General features: G+C 33.5%; 1 protein-coding gene across 3 annotated transcripts in view; it reads left to right on the top strand.

Annotated features, from left to right (window-relative positions):
• Positions 1-20,708, top strand: part of LOC123524055 (adhesion G protein-coupled receptor L4-like) — a 130,231-nt gene that overhangs the window by 26,572 nt on the left and 82,951 nt on the right. For 2 of the 3 annotated variants that reach the window (XM_045301940.2, XM_045301939.2), the window contains exon 2: positions 13,474-13,566. In XM_045301940.2, the coding sequence (XP_045157875.2) occupies positions 13,512-13,566 (55 nt within the window). In that variant the 5' untranslated portion in view covers positions 13,474-13,511. Of the gene's footprint in view, positions 1-3,542; positions 3,697-13,473; positions 13,567-20,708 lie in introns of those variants that run through there. The other variant, XM_045301938.2, reaches the window with a different exon arrangement.

Genomic DNA, 20,708 nt, shown 5'->3' with positions numbered 1-20,708 from the left:
TGGAGATAATACAAAGAGTGAAAGGTTGAAAGGTGCAGAAAGGTAAAACTTGAACTATCAAAGTACAGCTTGCATTATAAAGAAGAAGAAAAACTACAATTTGATATTTATGTATCAGGTCCGTTCATTATATAGACACATTATTTCTTGTATGCAGTACCTGTTTGGGCAGTTGCTCCGCCTCCCTGAATGTGGGCATTCCATAGTAGGCGGAACAATGAATACTCATTAATTTTGTACTACTTCATGAAATAATAGGAAAATAAGTTGGTTACTTTTTTAAAAATCCTTCGCTTGTCATTGGATAAAAAATGATGTTTGAACTAAATTATTCAATGCAATGATTGAAGTTACAAACCTTTTATGTTTTCGTTGTTTGTCATTATCATCTGTTCGGTATCAATAATCATAGCTGCGTCAAGGTTGAGTCGTCAGTTTCATCATAATAAAAATTATCGTTAACTAAATTAAAATCTTCCAGCACTGGATCCACCGCCATTCTGCTAAAAGTTCGGCACTGAAATGACATTGTATTAGTTGTAATAAACATGTACTTCTCGATCATGAGTGGAGATAAGACTAGCCATGAATTCTAAGAGACTGATGAAGGCGTGGTTTAGTTTACTTCAGAGAGAGCTTTTTGTGGCTTTAATCAGTAAAATGAAACGAGGCGTTTTAAACTATAAGTCGGTTATAGGTACACTTATTGAAATTCTAATGCATTAAGTTTTGCCTTCACTACGCTGCGCTCCGTTTCGACAAACATGATTGCATTAGAATTTCAATAAATGATCTATAACCTATACTTAGTTTTTGTACAGATCTAAAATAAAATTGTTGAAAATATATATCAACATAATTTATTAAAATAATAGTTATAAACTAAATGCCGATCCTTGTAAAACCCATCTATCTATTTGATTATGGGAAATAAACTTACACATTCATAGAAATTAATTCATTATGTAGTAATTAACATCAGTGCATGATTATATAAAATAATTACCCGATGGATGTTAAAGCTATTCATCATCTTTCATGATGCGGTTAATTACAGCTGTAACATGTGACGCCTTCGATATTATTAATAATACATTTTGCAATATCAAGATCATCTTTGGTTACCTTAACCTCATTTGCTATAGAATGTTAAGTAAATGTTATCTTGTCCAATTCTGCCTAGCTTTGATATCGATATGGTCAGGCAAAACTAATTTTAATGCATTGCCAGACTACGCAGTACTTTAAGCGTTGTTTCTGCACCTACATAGTGTATTACAAAGTTATTTAAAATAGACCACAGAGCCAGCTCCTTTCTAACTTCCATTACCAGTAGCTTCGTTAATTTTGCTGTATAAAGCAATAGTTATGCAGCAATGAACAAAGGGAAGAAACACGCCGAAGTGTTTGAACCACAGAGGTTAAGAAAGGCAAAACTTTGTAAAAGTTTCGTTTGATATTTCTTTAAAGTCAGATTTACATGCCAGTAAAAACCTACCATTTGGTTGAATTACAGCGTGTCCTGGTTGAATTACAGCGTGTCCAAACATGAGGCAAAGCCCAAGGTACAGATATATTACTAGCATACAGTTTGACTAACACATTCATTTGCCATCCCTATCGATATACATAGAAATGAATCGTTGCTGATTTCTGCCATTTCGTGGTGGCAAATTGGTGTGTTCGAAGAGCGACAAACGACAAAACGACAAGTTAGCGCGACAAAAACCATATTGCCGTATTGGCACGCAAGTACTAGTATGGCGTTTTGGCGTGCTGACGCTCTTCAAATGCGTCTACAAGCCAGAAAATGGCAGAAATCAGCCACCAAACACTAACAGATATAGAAATGATGAGTTTATTCAAGACACGAGTAGATTCGACTGAATTCAGATCTAAAGACTGGACTCCGACAATTCAAGACACGAGACTCAGATCTGAAGGGCAGCTGTTAAGGAACCACAGCTTTGTCGTTTCATGCAGCGGATCTTTTGGTATACTATATACAGCTTGCACATGTTTATTAATTTACTTACGCCTAAACATTTGCAGTGCTTTTCAGCTCGATATGTTTCTCGCGAGTATAATGATAATTACATTGTTGGCAATAATAACGCTGTTGAATAAATGTCATTTACGCAGTTAGGTATAATTTAGGTACATTTATTATTAATTATGTAAAGGATTCCGCCATTTTTCAGTAATCATTACTGAAGTTATGCACATGAATAGCAGAAAACATGTACATGGAGCTATTTAAGCTCTTACTGCTCTTTAAAAATTCTGAATGGAACTATCATATGGATAATTTATTCACTTAGTCTCAGCCCCATTAATGAGTTATTATGTACATAACTTGCATTCTGTATGCACAAAAATATAATAAAATATTATGATAAGATTCTTTTAAAGCATAAAATGCAGTTAAGCAAAATAACAGCGGGTTTTGCTAAATTGATATTAATCACGAGTTCTAATGAAATGTACATACGTTAAGTCATAAGTTGTGTTCTAAGCCATGGCTTAGACGTACATATTTTGTGAGTTATAACATATATTATTACATGACAGTATTCTGTCGTTTCTCTGATTGGCTGAAAACGGTTTGAAAAGTAATGAGTACATATCATATCAACTTATCTTGGTTTATAAATAGTATTAAATAAAGATAGTTCGAAGTAGGTGCTTGGAAAACCAATATCAACCTGATTTGGTCTAAATTTATTCCTTATTTCTTTAATAAAGAGACTACACATTTATTCATGTAATAAAACAATTATTGACTTTTTCATAGGTTGATATCAGGATTTCAGGATATCAGGAGCCTTCGGCTCGGTGAATATAACTTTTTGAGGGTTGATAAATCCTGATATCAACCTATGAAAAAGTCGATAATTGTATAACATTCCATTACTATCGTCACATGTTGGGGATATTATATAGTTTCTTTGGAAATGATAATGAGTGGATATAACAATTTCATGTTGATACAGTGGGCGTTCTGTTGTCGTATATACCTGTGAATTCTTCTATGTGAATTCCGCTATTACGTCTTTGAAGGTGTCTGAATTTTGTTTTGATAAGCTATGATAATTATTATGAACACCTTTTAACGTTGCAGAGTCCTTATCTACATTGTATGACTGAAAGGCCTGATTTGCTACAACTGAAAAGATCGAAACTGGTCTTTAATAATTATGTATTAAGGTGCGAAACAGAGGGTCAAACTGCGATAATTTAAAAAAGGTTTAAAAAGGGGCTATAGTTTACAACAGCTGTGCCAATATTCCACATGTCTTCTAATATCTAAAACAACAGTCACATTGAGCTAATTGACATTCTTACTTGTCTTACCCGTAAGCCCCAGTGTCAGTGATATATTTTAGTTAATAAATATTGAAACGAAATATGACCTGCAAGATTATAAGACTTTTTTGTCGCATTACTATAATACATGCCATAAACAGCAGCAATACAATAAAATCACGTGAAAAGAGTAACATCGAATGGTAGTGTAATCGTTTATAAATGCCACCAATGTGTACAGCACAAGTCCCTGTGATCTCTATGTTCAACAACACTGTACTTCCCAAAACAAGGGGCATTGAAGTACCTATATCCTACTAAACAATATGTTGAAACATGTATCTTACATGTGGACTATTATATGGAGCTTAATATCTGAATACCCACAAGGTAAGACGTTTTTTACGTTAAGAAATGTAATTTACATTAATAATTTTGTAACTACTTTAAAAGTTATGTATTTAAAGCATACACATTTGTAACATGTTATCAAGCAGAAATGTCAGTGACATTTTTCCGTTGTCATCGCGTTTACATACAAACAGTGGAACAGATTTTTCATTTAAATTGAGATATAACCAGGAACGGTGTAAAATGGTAAACATGTCTAACTGCTTTGGTTTAGTGTAAGCTAATTAACTGTTATCATACATCAATATTAAACTCATATATATAAATGTTTATGTTGTTGTGGTGTACACACTAAGACATATCCTACTTTTGCATATTAATTGGACATCTTTGATTAACATTTACCAGACAGAACATGCAGTCATTGCCAGAAACACGTTTAAACACTCATCAGCGTTTTGTTTCTAACCATATGGTCTGGTATCTTTTCTGTATATTCATTCTTCACATTTCGTTCCATTTGGCAAGCTCCATATGCTTTTCTTTCGCACGTACTTTATAACCTTTCTGTATTCTAGAACTGAGTTTCCAGTCCTACAATTTGGTATATAATTATGTTTTATCAGAATTTAGCATAATTAGAGATTTCACAAAGTCCACGTTATTTTCTTGGTTTGTGTTATATTTTCAATAAAATTCACTTTTCATTTCGATTCGTAGTACACATAACTCTATTTATTAATTTATGAGTAAGACCCTTTATTCATTTTAACTTCTCATTTTCTAGAATTTTCAGAAATATTCAAATTTAGAGACCTTTAAGTATATCAGTAATTATTCCTGTGTTTATCTATGCATATATTTGAAAGGGTGTAAATGTTAATTAACCCATGCAGTATTTTATGATAAATATAATGTACAGTAAAGTATAGTTTTGGAAACATACAGCTTGCTGTCAAGTTAAATAATATTGTATCCTCACCTGTTTGTGGCGGTTTTCATCTAATTTTAAAGAGAGATAAACTGTGGAAATGTTTCCTTCTCAAATTCTGTAAAATATGTAACAACGGTTTGTATGTAATGGCCATGACTAATGCAAATGTTAAAGTGAAATGTTTCATGTCAGTTATTTGTATTTGCTTCCTTTTGTTTAAAGATATCCAATGGCCATCTTCAATTAAAATATTATCTTTAGATATTTAAAATTTACTTCGTATGTATACAATCCTCATTAAATGTATTTAATTTTACTAAATATATAAATTAAGTTTGCATATAGAACTACATTCATAATTAAATGTCATTCAGTAACAGTTGATTGTTAAAAAACAGCCTTTTTTTTAGTGGTACACATTTATACTGTGTTTATCAATACATATATACAGTGTGTACTGTTTTAAACCTAAAACATAGTACTGTTTTATTACATATAAACTTGTTAATTTGATGTTTATATAAACTAAATGAAGTAACATGTACATTTTTTAAACATAAAATTTTGATCTAATATACCTTTAAAACTAAACAGTTAAGGTCATACTTGTAAGATGGAGGTAATATTCCGGATATTTTTGTAAGCACAGGAGGGAACCTGAGCTGCTACCGACATTCCACAAGCAGCTGGATAGTTTTCTCATAACTTATAAAATAATGTGTTATTCCTAAGAAGAATTTCGAGCCCACATTGGTAAATGGCAACAGTCACATTAACCATTTGGCTATGAAGGTCCGTTTAAACATTCACTTCATAGTCAAAGTAAAATAAAATGAATTGCCTTATCAATATACCTTCAGTCTAATAGTTATATCTTTTCCCCACCTTTTACAACAAATGTCACAATTACTGTCCACACGATACAGTATATACTCAATACGGAAATAAAATCCTTTTTTGTTGTTTGCTTAAAATGTTACATTTTTCATAGTCTTTCATGTATTGTTCTGTTTTGTTTTCCTACTACTTTCTATAACTATGATTGACATACAAAATAGCTTATGCTAGTTATCAGTAACTAAGTTATATGACTAATTAAAATTCTCAAAATATCAGATTTTTGTACTTACACATAACAGTGATCTCTAATGCAAAATTTGTTTTTAGCCTTATGTGACTTTCTTTGATTACAAAAGTTGGCATTGTTTAGTATAGTCTACAAGAATTGTTTGTAGTTTTACATGACAAATGATTGACCGATATTGCGTAGTTGTATCAAGTTTCTAAATGTTGCAAGTTACTTATATCTACTACCATTCTGGTATTAATTTGTCCTGTTTGATTCTGTCTTTGTTTGCTTTCTGTCTTACTTGCCAGCCATGTTCCTTACCACTTCTGACATGTTTGTTACATGTGGGTGTGTTCATTTTGACTCATACGTTTTTCTGTGTTTCCATAAATAGTAAACAGGGTGACCAACCCAAGTGTACAGTATCCGAAAGTCACGTGGGTTGGCCACCCCTGTTTAATACATAGCCATACTATGTATACACGTTGCCCAGCCATAATTACTATTTAAATATAGAATACTGTTTCATGTTCGCGAGTTGTAAATATAAAACTATTTGAATGTGTATGGTAGTGTATGTGAAAGTAAGTAAGTGTCAAGTTATTTCATGTTACAAAGAACAAATCTCTTAATTACATACTGAAAGGGAAACTCCCTATTACCTGATTAGTGTGACGATTTGATAAAAGACATCAGGTTTGAAAACATTCGTCCTCCAGCTGTGATACATCTGGAAAAGTTGGCAGTTACTTCCAGAAAACAGCGTAATACTGGTACAGAATCCAAGGGCACGGGTTAGATAGATTGCCTGCCGTTACATAACTGAAATACTATTGAAAACGGCGAAAATCCTAAAACAGGCAAATAAGAACAAATAAGAAAAAAATAGTTGCAAGCATTAACACAAATGTGATTTAACTTCTTTACTGCACCAGAACGGAAACAATTAGGCAATAGTATAGAGCATTTCAAGAACCAGGATATGTGTAAACTGCACAGTACAAGTGTTTTGTTTAGATGTCTTATATATAGAGCGCTAAGCAATAACAGTCCAGTAGAACAATGAGACTTCTTGTATACTTGGCTGTTGGAATACAAAGGCTTATGCTACAGGCTTTTGCTGTTACTAAAATATTTATTTGTTCGTATAATATAAATGGAAGTATTTCAGCAGCGTTTTACAGTTTGTCACCTTGACCTATATACATCAAATTAAAGGATGTCTGTATGCCAATATTCCATTACACGTGCTTTGTTGTTATGTTCATATGGTCAATGGGAAACAAAACATCAGATCTGAGGGTGAGAGATGGGGCCAATAATAGATTGCAACTCCTCTCTCTTTTGTTTATAACAATGATATCTTAAAGTGATAGTCTTAGTTTTTTTGTTTTTTCCTATTTAAATGAAAATATTTCAAAGAAGAAAAATTGCTTTAGTCCCAGTAAAAGATTTTTTTCTCGGATATGATTATTATCATGTAACACAAGTTTGAGCAGGACGGGAAGCTTTAATGAAAATAAGTTTATATCTTATAGATCAGCTTTTATTTCATTTGAACGAAAACGTATAAAGTATTGTAATTTATCAGCAGGCAGCGTGTAGCTAAATAAAATTCAAACTTTAAAACAAATGTAACTACGCTGGAAATTAAACCCCTACTTTCGGTTTTGATCTGCAAAACTTGCCATCCCTGTTTATCAATATGAAAGCCGTCTCATTCCATGCAAATGTGTGATCAAAGCACCCGTTCTGCACGAAATAGTGCAAAACGTTGAAAGGTGGGATCTGTATACTTTGGTCTACACCACGGAAGCTCTTTTGTGATTCATTCCGTAAGTATTACAGAGATGTTCTGTTGCCTCTCACGCCCTTTCGTCATAAGGTTTTTAAAACTTTTGTTTACAAGACCAGACACAACGCTTAATACACATTCATTAACTGCATTTTCATGATACTGATAGCATCATTTTCTCGTGCACACGTGAAGCTTACTTGACAGAATAATGGTTTTGTTCTTTCATGATGTAAGGTTTCTTTTGTCGTTATTTGAATGCGTGCAACATTTTCAATGCAAGTCCCGGGAAGCACTCATATAATGAAATTCTTAACAAGGAGTAAATTGTACAGCTTCATTGTTCATCCATAAAATTAAATACATTCGACTGAAGTTCAGATAAAAGAAGGAGAAAAAACTGAGCATCACAGACAAAAGTCCATACAAATTATGATGAATATTTCCATCTCAGTTCTTTGAATGATCGAGGGAGATCATTATGTTTATATAAAACATTATTGAAGTTTTAATAAACTAATTTACTTCCTCAGATGGTGTGTACGTATAACTTAACCGTAGCGCAAAATATATTTAATATATAATTCAGTTATCTGGTACTTTAATATAACCTCAGAAACGCTATTAAATGTCCGTTTCTCACAATAATTATGTTAGTCAGCTTGAGACGTTTTCATTGGTGATGTTGAATTCAGGTTTTACTTTTTGGGGTATGTCTAAATTTTATCGCAAATTTAAAGGATTAAATCAATGTCTTTTTCATGTACCTAGTTCTGATATTACACTTGTTTTCGACGCTATGCATTTCTCGAGAATAACACTAACGAAATGTGTGGCCTTTCAGCATTTCCTGCTGATTAGAAATTACGTAATTCTTCGAAATGTCATGGTCATTAGCATTTGAATAATCACGCGATTAAATGCTGTAATCTTGTAGACAGGACGAATTGTTGACTCGGACTATACTTAAAAAAGGAAATACATACATTTCGTTTATATTTACTGCGAAAAAGAATACATATTCTCTTTAAGTAAAAAATCAATCTCAAATCATAAGAAGGTAAAAAAGGGTAAATATTCTTGTTTAGCGGTAATCGACGAAAGTCCCCACCTGGAATGGATGGAACAACTTATTTCCAGCCAAGCCTGCGGCATGCGTCTTATTGACGTTCCCAGCATCCAGTCTAGGCCGATACTGCTGGAAACAGTACCAATTTAAGTAAATCACCCAGCACTGAACACTAGTCAGGATATCAGCCGCGACCGGGAATCGAACACGGACCGCTGACGTTGTAGTCCAACCAGCTAACCACTGCGCCACTTACTCCCTTTTGAATTGTAAGTTAAGTTGTTGGATGACGGGACAGGCGATTCCGGTTTAAAGAGATGTAACATGTTATGAAAGGAATAAGTCAGTCGGGTTGTTATAACAAATATTGAATTTATTTATTAGATAGAAGGGTCACTGGCACCAGTCCAGAAAGAAAATATCACTGTACATGTTATACCCTGCCCCTAGGTATACTGTAAGAACCATGGTCAAGGACGGAAATTATACTAACTCATTTCAATTGCACATTTCTAACCTTCTCTTTCTTGGTTCTTACAGTATACCTAGGGATAGGGCATAACATGTACAGTGGCATTTTCTTTCTGGTCTGGTACCAATGAGAAGGGTCTTGGTTTCTGCTGAAAGAAATGCCCAATATAAAATATTCCAGTTTCGTTATTAAAGCCTGTCTAAAATTATCACCCACTAAAACAATGGGTGGACAACTAATAAATTATGTGCACTACAATAAATCACACCATAAAACAAATATATCTTGTTTATATTTAAATATTATACCTGAAGCTAGTATATGCTAAGACAGAGACAAATTAGCATACTGTCGTACAAATGGATAGTATGCTAATTTGTCTGGAGCATTTTGTTTTTAGTTCTCTAAACATGAGACACGATATTTTATGCATTACATGTCTACTTTAGGTATTATACCATCTGTTATAACTGCATTCTGAATAAATGAGTTATAGTAAAAAAAAATGAGATAGAAAAAATGGCGACCGAGAAAATCTTGTTTTATTAACCCTTATCATGCTGGACACTTACTCTTCCTTTGCGACCAGTGTAAATCATGATAAGCATTGTTCGCTATTCATTCAGTAATTTTTCTTTAACACCTCTTTTAACAGCCAATGGTACTATCCAAATTGAAAGATGGACAATTCATTATAGAAATTTAGCAGGGTTAGGGTTTATGTAACGTATCATTGTATCCTGGTTCTTTCTAGATTAATTGTGTTACCTATTCCGATATCATTTTTGAGTCGGCTAAAGGCTGAAAGCCTTTTGACGAGTCCTTGCTATCCAACGATTCTCTAAATGGACCAAATAACACAGTGAAGGGATGTAGTTCCATTAGATTTCTCAAACTTCAAACAGTTCACTGCATGAATGAAGTTAAGTTGTGTCAATTCCCTTTGCTATGACCAATATACGATGTAATCTGTCATATTTATGACTTGTAATTGTGCAATTCTCGAATGTAACTCATTAAGCATAAATGTGCATTTTAAGAATTGCGCAGGCTTACAAAGCTTGGGTAACATCCAGCGAAAGACAAAAAATAGTTCCACAGGGCTCCAGATAAGATGCGTATTAGCGTAAATTACGTATAGAAATAATGCAAATACGCATGTCTAATAATTTCTGAGCGTATAAAAACGTATATAAAATTACAGAAACGCACACAATGCTTTTTTAAAAACAAAATCTGAATCGTCTGGAAGCGTTAGGTAACATAGCCGATCAGCCTTAATTCTCCCACACTGAACGTAAACACGCATCGTATGATTTCTATAAACTTTGCGTGGGTTGAATTTTGCAGTCAGTAAACGGATAAATTATCGGAAGAAGAAGCTCTTACTGGTTTGTTTAGTTACTACTGATATTAAAAATGATTTTAATTCTTATTTTTCGAGAAATAAACAAATCGGCGAAACATTAAATTGTATTTTCTTGTAGTTTTTGAAATCGAAAGTAGATCGTCTATGTTTGGCTGCTTTCACGAACAACAACAACAACACGAAACGAAACAACTTTTTTATGAAAAGATTTAAATAAGAGGTAATTTAACCGTAAACTTTAATGTCAGATACTGCCAATTGCTGCTAAATGTCTTCGTATCATCACAATTTGTAAAATATATTGTTCAAACTGGAGAAAAGTGTAATCGTATCCGGATATAATATTTTGGGTAAATATCGAGCTGTGTTATGAAATTTTAAGAAAAAAAACTAAAAACAAACTGAAACTGGTAGACTATACTGTCAGTACATCAATCATTAGCCGACCCAGGCCATTCAGGCCTTTGATTTTTTCATCGAACCTGTTGCCTTTCGTCTTATATACAGAATAAAGCTTTCATTAGGTACAATTTACACATGAAAAACATATTTTATATCATAATATTTAAGTAAGCTCTTGAAAGAAATATCAGAAATTAAACAAATTGTGTAAACCTAGCAATTTAAAAAAAAAAGGGGTTTTATCTTTCAAAGCTTAAAACAACAAACCAACCGGCTTTGACATTCTTAAATGAAAAAACAAACGCCATGCAATTTACCCAATTTTTTTTAATTCTACGGGGAGTCAAAATATCAAATATTATTCATCTAATCAATAATTGTAGGAGCTTTTAAGTCAACCAAGACTTTTGGATGCAGTTTTAATGCAGCTGTTTAAAAAGCATCAATGCGGCAGTCTGTTGTGACATCGGATTTGTATGATAATATCAAAGCAGCTGCCAAGTGTTTCTGAATCATTCTAGAGCATGTCAAAATATGGTCCCGAACCAGTCCGAACAGTCACTGATCGTTTGTTCAGAATACAAAATGCATTTCGACGATCAGTTGTTATAAAATCCCTAGACTGGCTCCTTGACTATGATATATTTTTACATTTGCATGATTTAATGTAGTGAACTGAGCCACTCTATATCCTATGTCCAATATCATAATATAATGATACATGTTTAACATCAGTCTTCTTTGAAAATGTCTAGAATAGACTGGCTTTGATCTCTTAATATGAAATGGATTTTGACACAAAAAGGGGGAAACAATCGGAAATATCATAATTATCGGTCTAGTGGCTAGTATATAAAATCCCATACGACCTTGTAATTTTATTCCCACGATTAAATACAACATTTCTTCTCATTTGTTTCAGTTCTTGTTATTACATTATTTCATACACGAAGTGAATTTTGCAATGTTATTTCCTGGTGCGCGCGTTATTATAATTACATAGTTGGCGGTTATTTATTCTTAACAAATGTCATTCGAAATAATGAAGTACAGTAACGTGAAAGGTAATTTAAGTGCATAAAGAGCTACACCGTAGTTATTTAACATAATGAAGAGTTATGTGCATCCAAAACAGTATTATAACGAGCTTAACTATTATTATTACTAAGAATTCTTAATTCTGAAAGGTATATCTCTGGATAACATATTCACCCAGTCTAAGCACCGACAAATAAAATCATTCTTTTTTTCTACATGAAGACTTCCAATTGCCCGTTTGGCAAATGTTCATAAGTTCTATTTTAAAGTGTCTCTTATTTATTGAACATTGCATTTATTTGTTGTATAAAATATTAGAAGATTCTACGTACATAATCGCAATGCACTAACTTTACCTTTGGGCCAGAATCCGATACTTTAGTTTTATAGTTTGAAAACCGGATATATTATTTTGTTATATTATTTTGTTATATCTTATACCGGATTTGTATACTCTAAAATAATCTGGTTGATTATGATTGTAAATGTTTTCTGACATACTAGAGGATATGAAAGTCGATAAATAAAAGATATGTTATGTTTTTTTTTTTGTTTTTTTTTTTTTTTGAGTTCTGTTGTCAACTTACATATTGTAACTTCTTATTTTGAATAGTTACTGGCTATGTTATGTCTGGATAAAACAGTGGATATACATATTTCATGTACTCTATTAACATATGGTTTTTTTTTCAGTATATGAGCCGCGCCATGAGAAAACCAACATAGTGCGTTTACGACCAGCATGGATCCAGACCAGCCTGCGCATCCGCGCAGTCTGGTCAGGATCCATGCTGTTCGCTTTCAAAACCTATTAGAATTAGAGAAAACGTTAGCGAACAGCGTGGATTCTGACCGGACTGCGCGGATGCGCAAGCTGGTCTGGATCAATGCTGGTCGCAAACCCACTATGTTGGTTTTCTCATGGCGCGGTTCATATGCAGATAATCTCTTGTTTAATTTTGTTGTTTGCGAGGTTCTCTGAAAACTAGTTCTGGTGAAACGAAGGACAGTGATTCAGTAGTAATAAGTTTATAACCACGGTCAAAAATTGCAAACCCCTCAATACAAAATTCTGTGTAGATGTGTATATAACAGAAAGTTACGAAAAGATTAAAAAAAAACAAATTAAAATCATATAGACAACGTGCGCAAAGAAATATATAAAGGAACACGCAGGGATGACGCCTTGGTACGATCAAATGCAAAACACTGGCGGGAGTTTAAACGGATTAATTGTGCACAAAACTGCACTGTCAATTCCATTCCTTCCCAAAATTGACGCATGATGACTTTGTAAATTAAAATTATATCCACCAAAGAAAGGACAAATGTCCAGTAGGAATAACCACATCGAAAAGAACGCACCTCCAATGTCTCAAAATGAAAATCACACCGACGTATGCACGATCAGCATGTACACCTTACTAGCTGTTTTGGTAAATCCGTGGTAGCTGCTTCTCCGCTGGTGTGTCAGTTTTTGATTTATCAACGATGTCGCTGCATTTTAATTCATTCCAAGCACAGTAGATACCGTAGAATTCAAATCACGTAAAGTGTCCTTTCATTATAAACAGTAAGCAAAATTATCTCGCGCGTGAGTTGTTTTGTATTTTAAACTACACTTTCCTTCCCGAAGGTGTCTATATCCTACTGTTTCAAATATTTCAGATCTGTGTTAACACCCTGGTCATACGTTTAGTGGCAAAATGTTGAAATACACGTGGATTATTGTATGGACTTTAATAACTAAATTCCCAGAAGGTAAGTCATTTTCTACGTTATGAAAATAAAATTTAGAAATTACAATAATAACACTTTGATAACTGCATTGAAAGTTATGTTCTGATATGTATGCATATGTATAATTATATAAAACATGATTGTAAGTAATATTTTTTAGTTTTCCCAAACATTGCATGGAAAGTAAGATTAAGCGTCTATTTATATTTGTATATTTAGCAAATGCTCGTCTTTCATTAACAATAAAACCATACATTTTAAAGCTTATATTATTGTGATATTGGCAATGAAATTTTCGACTTTAGCAGTAGAATGAAACAACCATGAAGTATGCTTTTGCTTTATATAACGTTTACCAGACATTACATACAATCATTGCCAGATACAAGTTCAAACTCTCTCCAGCTTTCTTTCTTAACCATAAAGTCTGGTATTTATCAAACAAAATAAGCAGAGGCCTGTTTTAATATTTTATGACTGGAGTTTAACTTTTTCTTTTACAGTAATGCAACCACAAAAACACTAAAAATGTATTTTTCAGCCGTTACATTCCTTTCCTGTATAAAAGCCACAATAGTCTCCATAGCGTACTTTGTTTTTCAAACTGAAACCCGTTTATGTTATCCGACATTCAATTTTCAATCCTGAAGTTCGTATGAAAATGACATGTGTTTTTAAGTGTTTGTCTTCAGGATTTATAACACCGAAATAAATGTAAAAAAAATCATTAAAACATGCAGTTTACATCCTTATAAAACTCAAAAATGTAAATAGTTTACTGTTACGCGTAAAATTTATATTGCTGTCATTGGTGTTGATGTTTCATAATGATTAACTTGGTCTGTAATACATTTTTATCAGAACTGTACATTAAGATGTACGACAGGTGTTGATACATTTATAAAAGAATGCATGACCTGCCCTCTAGAAGTGAAATAGGTTATCAAGAGAAAATAGTTAACGTTTCGAATTAGAATGAAATTGTCGGTAAGAAAATGCACATGTGTCTTGACAATAATAAGACCAATAGTGAATCATACAAGGATTTTTACGTTTCATGCACGAAAAGAAGTGTTATATTTACAGAAGGATCTGAAAACAGTCATTTATTAATCATTAATTTAATAAATTATACGACTGAATTCTGATCCGCAAACAGCTGACAGTTTTGTCCTTTAACGCATGTTACTTGCATGTTGTACGTGTCTGTCGTGTTTGTGTAATAGATAAAATTCACACACTACTATAGACACCTCTCTTCCTTTAGTTTTGGCTACGTGCATTTCTCACGACTTTTAATGACAATGATATCACTTAAGCTTACAAATTAATAGGCTCCCGAGTCCCGAATTATCAAATAATTACGCAACTATTATGAACATTAATTGTGTAAATACTGAGCAGAGTCATGATTTGTGGTTGGATCATAAAATGTTTCACTATTTACAATTTATTCATGTAGGTTTTTTTCTCTCTTCTTTTTATAACTATAAATGACATATCAAACAACTTATTGTAATTATATTTAATTGAGTTTTGTGATAAATTCATGTTTTCAAAATAACAAACTATAAATTTTTGACAGTATCGCCTACAAAAAAGTGTAGTGTACAATGTTTTGTTTGTATGTAACAAATATTACTGCTCTCAGGAACAGTTTTTAGTCTCACTTGACAATATTTGATAGAATCAAATAATTTGACATCCGAAAACCTTCTTATTTTTTGCCTTATATGATCAATGTTTGATAACAAAGGTTCGCGTATAATGTCTTGCATGCATCATTATAAGAACACGTTAATAGGTTTAAATAAGCTACTTTCGATATGAATGGTTGGCGCGTATAATGTCGCCTTAACCTTGAAATTCACTAACGTTTTTTACGTTATATCTATCAAATATATCCTTGCTTTCTTTCTTCAAAAAGCGTCTTATTGTATTTACATTAAAGTGAAAATGTCCTTCATATATTGTAGAGTTTTATTTTCTTTATAGAAAATGATTAAATGTTACACCAGATGCTGGCGTCTTGATGGCCTTGAGATACCCGCATGTTTGATTCCCTAGAAAATCAGGTTTTCGGCAAGGCACTTCCAGAACAGGGGTTCTAAAGTCCTAAGCTTTACTATCAGTTTCATTTTTAGCCCACCATCATCAGATGGTGGGCTATTAAAATCACTCTGCGTCCGTGGTCCGTCCGTCCGTCATTCCGTCCGTCCGTCCGTCCGTCCATTAACAATTTCTCGTTATCGCATCTCCTCAGAAACTACTGGGGGGATTTTGACCAAACTTTGTCAGAATGGTGTATTGGTACCCTAGTTGTGTCCCCCTGAAAATCAGACTGGTTCAACAATTTATGAGTGAGTTATGGCCCTTTGTTTATTTGTATAATTTATATAGATTTATATAGGGAAAAACTTTGAAAACCTTCTTGTCCAAAACCACAGAGCCTAGGGCTTTGATATTTGGTATGAAGCATCATCTAGTGGTCCTCTACCAAGATGATTCAAATTATTTCTCTGGGGTCAAATATGGCCCCACCCTGGGGGTCACATGGTTTATATAGACTTATATAGGGAAAAACTTCGAATAACCTCTTGTCCAAAACCACAGGGCCTAGGGCTTTGATATTTTGTATGTGACATCATCTAGTGGTCTTCAACTAAGATTATTCAAATTATACCCCAAGGGTCAAATATGGCCCCGCCCTGGGGGTCATATGGTTTACATAGACTTATATAGGGAAAAACTCTGAAAATCTTCTTGTCCAAACCACAAAGCCTAGGGCTTTTATACTTGTAATGTAGCATCATCTAGTGGTTCTCTACCAAGTTTGTTCAAATTATCCTCCTAGGGTTAAATATGGCCCCGCCCCGGGGGTCACATGGTTCATATAGACTTATATAGGGAAAAGCTTTTAAAATGTTCTTGTCAGTAACTACAACATTCAAACTTGGACCACATGTATATTTTTGAGTGGCAAGATGAACCCTGACATGAGTTGACCTTGATTTTGACCTAATGACCTACTTTCACATTTCTGTAGCTACAGCCTTCAAATTTGGACCACATGCATAATTTTGTGCACTGGAAAAAACTTTGACCTTTATTTTGACCTAGTGACCTACTTTCACATTTTTGAAGGTACAGGCATCAAATTTGGACCATATGCATAGTTCCATGTTTCAAAATGAAATTTGACATTGATTTTTACCTAGTGACCTACTTTCACATTTCTCAAGCTACAGCCTTCAAATTTGGACTACATGCATAGTTTTGTGTACCGAAAAAAACTTTGACCTTGACATTGACCTAGTGACCTACTTTCACATTTTTGAAGGTACAGGCTTCAAATTTGGACCACATGCATAGTTTTGTATTCTGAAATGAAATTTGACATTGATTTTGACCTAGTGACCTACTTTTACATTTCTCAAGCTACAGCCTTCAAATTTGGACCACTTGCATAGTTTTGTGTACTGAAATGACCTTTGACTTTTACATTGACCTAGTGACCTACTTTCACATTTTTAAGGTACAGGCTTCAAATTTGGACCACATGCATAGTTTTGTATACCGAAATAAAATTTGACCTTGATTTTGACCTAGTGACCTACTTTTACATTTTTCAAGCTACAGCCTTCAAATTTGGACCACATGCATAGTTTTGTGTACCGAAACAAACTTTCACCTTTACATTGACCTAGTGACCTATTTTCACATTTTTGAAGGTACAGGCTTCAAATTTGGACCACATGCATAGTTTTGTATTCCGAAGTAAAATTTGACCTGGATTTTGACCTAGTGACCTACTTTTACATTTCTTAAGCTACAGCCTTCAAATTTGGACCACTTGCATAGTTTTGTGTACCGAAATGAACTTTGACCTTAAGATTGACCTAGTGACCTACTTTCACATTTCTGTAGCTACAGGCTTCAAATTTAGGACCACATGCATAGTTTTGTGTACCGAAACAAACTTTGACCTTGACATTGACCTAGTGACCTACTTTCATATTTTTGAAGGTACAGGCTTCAAATTTGGACCACATGCATAGATTTGTGTTGTGTACGGAAATGAAATTTGACCTTGAGCTAGTCAATAAGTCTTGAAATTTGGAACACTCAAAAATGGCACATTGGTGGGCGCCAAGATCACTCTGTGATCTCTTGTTCTTTTACCAATGATGTTCACGAGCACAGTCAGTGATTAATTTTCAACAAGAACAAGTACAATCTTTTTAATCATTACGGATTAGTTGCCTCTCTCCTTTACTTCTGGTTCGTACGAAACTTACAGCTTGAATTGCAGCCTCGTGATACTGATAACATCTTTTTCTCGTGCACACATGAATCGCAACTTTCAGAAACATGGTTAACATTCTCTTATTATGTAAAGTCTCTTTTGTCATTATTCGAACGCATGCATCATTTTAATGCAATCGTGGGAAATCGTCATTTTAAACGTGTATGTAATAGAAACTCTCTTATAGTACACTCCTTTCACAAGAATCAATTAAACACCGTGACAGCTCGTAACATTTTGATGATGTCGAATAACAGTTTTCAATAATAAGGAGAGCTCTCCTACTCGACCGGCGTCATCTTTGGAGTCCGCGTCCATAATCTGGTTGATGTTTGCATGCACTTTCACTTATCTCTGTTAATACTTCATGCATTTGCTTCAAACTTAAAACAGTTATTTCTTCATCATCACCCACATGGGGCCGTAATGCATAGCATACAGGTGCCGGAGTAATGGACTTTGCATTCTATGATGTTGGTGATCATGTGGAACAATTGTTTTCAGTCTCAATCAAATCCATTTAGTAATAATAGAGCATCAAAACTTTAAATTATAAGTAAACAGGGGCATCAGTCATGAAATATTTAATGCACTGTTACTCTGTTTCTGTTACAACTAGATAACTTTGATTCAAATTTAGAATAATTTTTCTTCATCATCATGCACATCACATGGCACAATGCTCATAACTCTGCCACCATTATTTTATGAAGTATATCCCATTATTACTTACAATTTCAAGTAAAAGTTTTGATACACCCTCGGTTTATCTCTTATTATTTTCAGGTTGATTTAAACTTAATTACGCCCCTTTTTGAATGTAAGGTTTCCTTTTATGCACTTTCCCTCTATGTCCTTTATTACTAAATGGATTTGATTCAAACTTAATATATATTAGTCCATCTAAATGAAACATATAGATAGATCAGACTCAAAATGAATCATGAATTGTCCTAAACATAAAAAAATCATCACCCTCTTAAAGTTTTTTACATCAAAAACTTTTATGAAAATATGAGTTATGTATTTTAGTAGAAAAAAAAACTTAGGTATCAGTATTAATAAGCTACATGTCTGAAACATCTAGAAAATAAAGATACTATTGTCTCAAGGAAAGATATATTATAGACGGAATTATCTCAAACATAATCCCAACTGTTGCAAATAATGTGTAAAAGCATACTATTTGTTCAGCAACCTTTCTTCAATACGTGATTTTTTTAAAAAAATAAATCATCATGAAATAAAGATGCGCATTTTGTATGAGCTTTCATGTCAGAATATTTTGTCATGAATTATGCGCCTATTTTTGACATTACAGTATTACAACTGCATTTGTCCCTTCTGTACTCAACTCCTACATTTTCCATCCAATTCAAATTTAATTTTGTATGATTTGAGACACTTTGCGTATTCAGTGTTCAAACCTTTTACACTTGGATACGCTTTCCTCTTTGATTGTGTCTAATGGAACAGGCGGATGAGTTCATAAGTCCTGCCGGGACTATTTGTCTTTGGACCTGTTGGACCGTTTCGTTTGTTGCTTTATCTCCTGCAAACTGCATTGAGAATATGCTAGTGATGATGTGTCCTGCTTAAATGAATTTAATAGAGCATTTTCCGGTTTTTACATACCATACCTTCAGTTGTCGATGCGTTTGTTAAAGATTCACCTGGCGGGAATGATCTATATTTACACTATCCTTTGACTTTGGAACATAGTGATTGATAAGTATGAGGCAACACAATAAAACGGTTTAAAGACCCCTGTGGTGCTGTTGCCACTAACCATTCCAAGGAGGTGCTACACAAAGTTATATCCGTGTGCGTGAGTGCGTGCGTGCGTGCGGACGTGTTAGTCGTGTGCACGTCCACATGCAGCGAACTGCGGTTTACACGTCTTTGGAATGTTGGTTTCCCTGTTGGAAATTCGTTCAAGTTTCTTCTTGATATACGTCATCAGCATCAAGTTGACTTGTACATATTCTTGTGATTTTGACGTTTGATTATGTATTATATGTTAAGCCCCTTTTTTGAATATCAAACATTATCGTGCGTATATTATCGTACATTCTTGATGTTAGGCTTTTCCTTAACTGTCAAAGAGTCGTCGCAAATTACAAGTATTGAATCAGTGTTTTCGTGCACATAACCTCAATAATATTCGAAAGTGTTTTGGCGCGATGCATTACACAAGAATGAAAGTAATGAACATGAGAGACCTTTTGAAAACAACAGATGTAATTTCTTGCCAACAATAACACGTTGAATTCTTCAAAATGGCATAGGCATTAACATTTAATTACGAATTATGGATTTATCTTATTCTGTAGCTCAGAAGTATGGTATGTTCTATGAAATAATACATTTTTAGGTACAGTTGAGATAAATTGTTGGGGAATGAATATCAAGTGTGATGACCATAATTATTGCCCTTTCTTATATATTCCAAGATTTGTTATTTCTATTCAAGCAGTTATTTTTAGACTCTCTACAGGGAATAAATGTTTTTGAGCTAGATTGTAGCAAGTATATATCACTTATTAGCTGAAATAATTGAAGAACACAAATACAATATAACGATAAACCCTGATTTTTGGCATATGTATATTGTGTCATTCAAAATGTATATATTTAAAGAGTATGTATGTACCATGAAACGAAGAAGTCGATTAATTGGAAATACAAAAAATAAATCTACTCATTAGATTGGAAAATGAATCATTATTACCTGACCTGTACTTAAAGAAATGCTGGATTTTAAGTATATTTCGGTTTTGTTTTAAAACTTATTTCTTTAACTTCATCCACAGAAATAATACAAAGACATAAATTAAAGACGTACACCATGATAAAT

The sequence above is a fragment of the Mercenaria mercenaria genome, chromosome 3, assembly GCF_021730395.1.
Source record: "Mercenaria mercenaria strain notata chromosome 3, MADL_Memer_1, whole genome shotgun sequence".
Taxonomy (NCBI): domain Eukaryota; kingdom Metazoa; phylum Mollusca; class Bivalvia; order Venerida; family Veneridae; genus Mercenaria; species Mercenaria mercenaria.
This window is presented reverse-complemented; position numbering and strand designations above follow the sequence as displayed.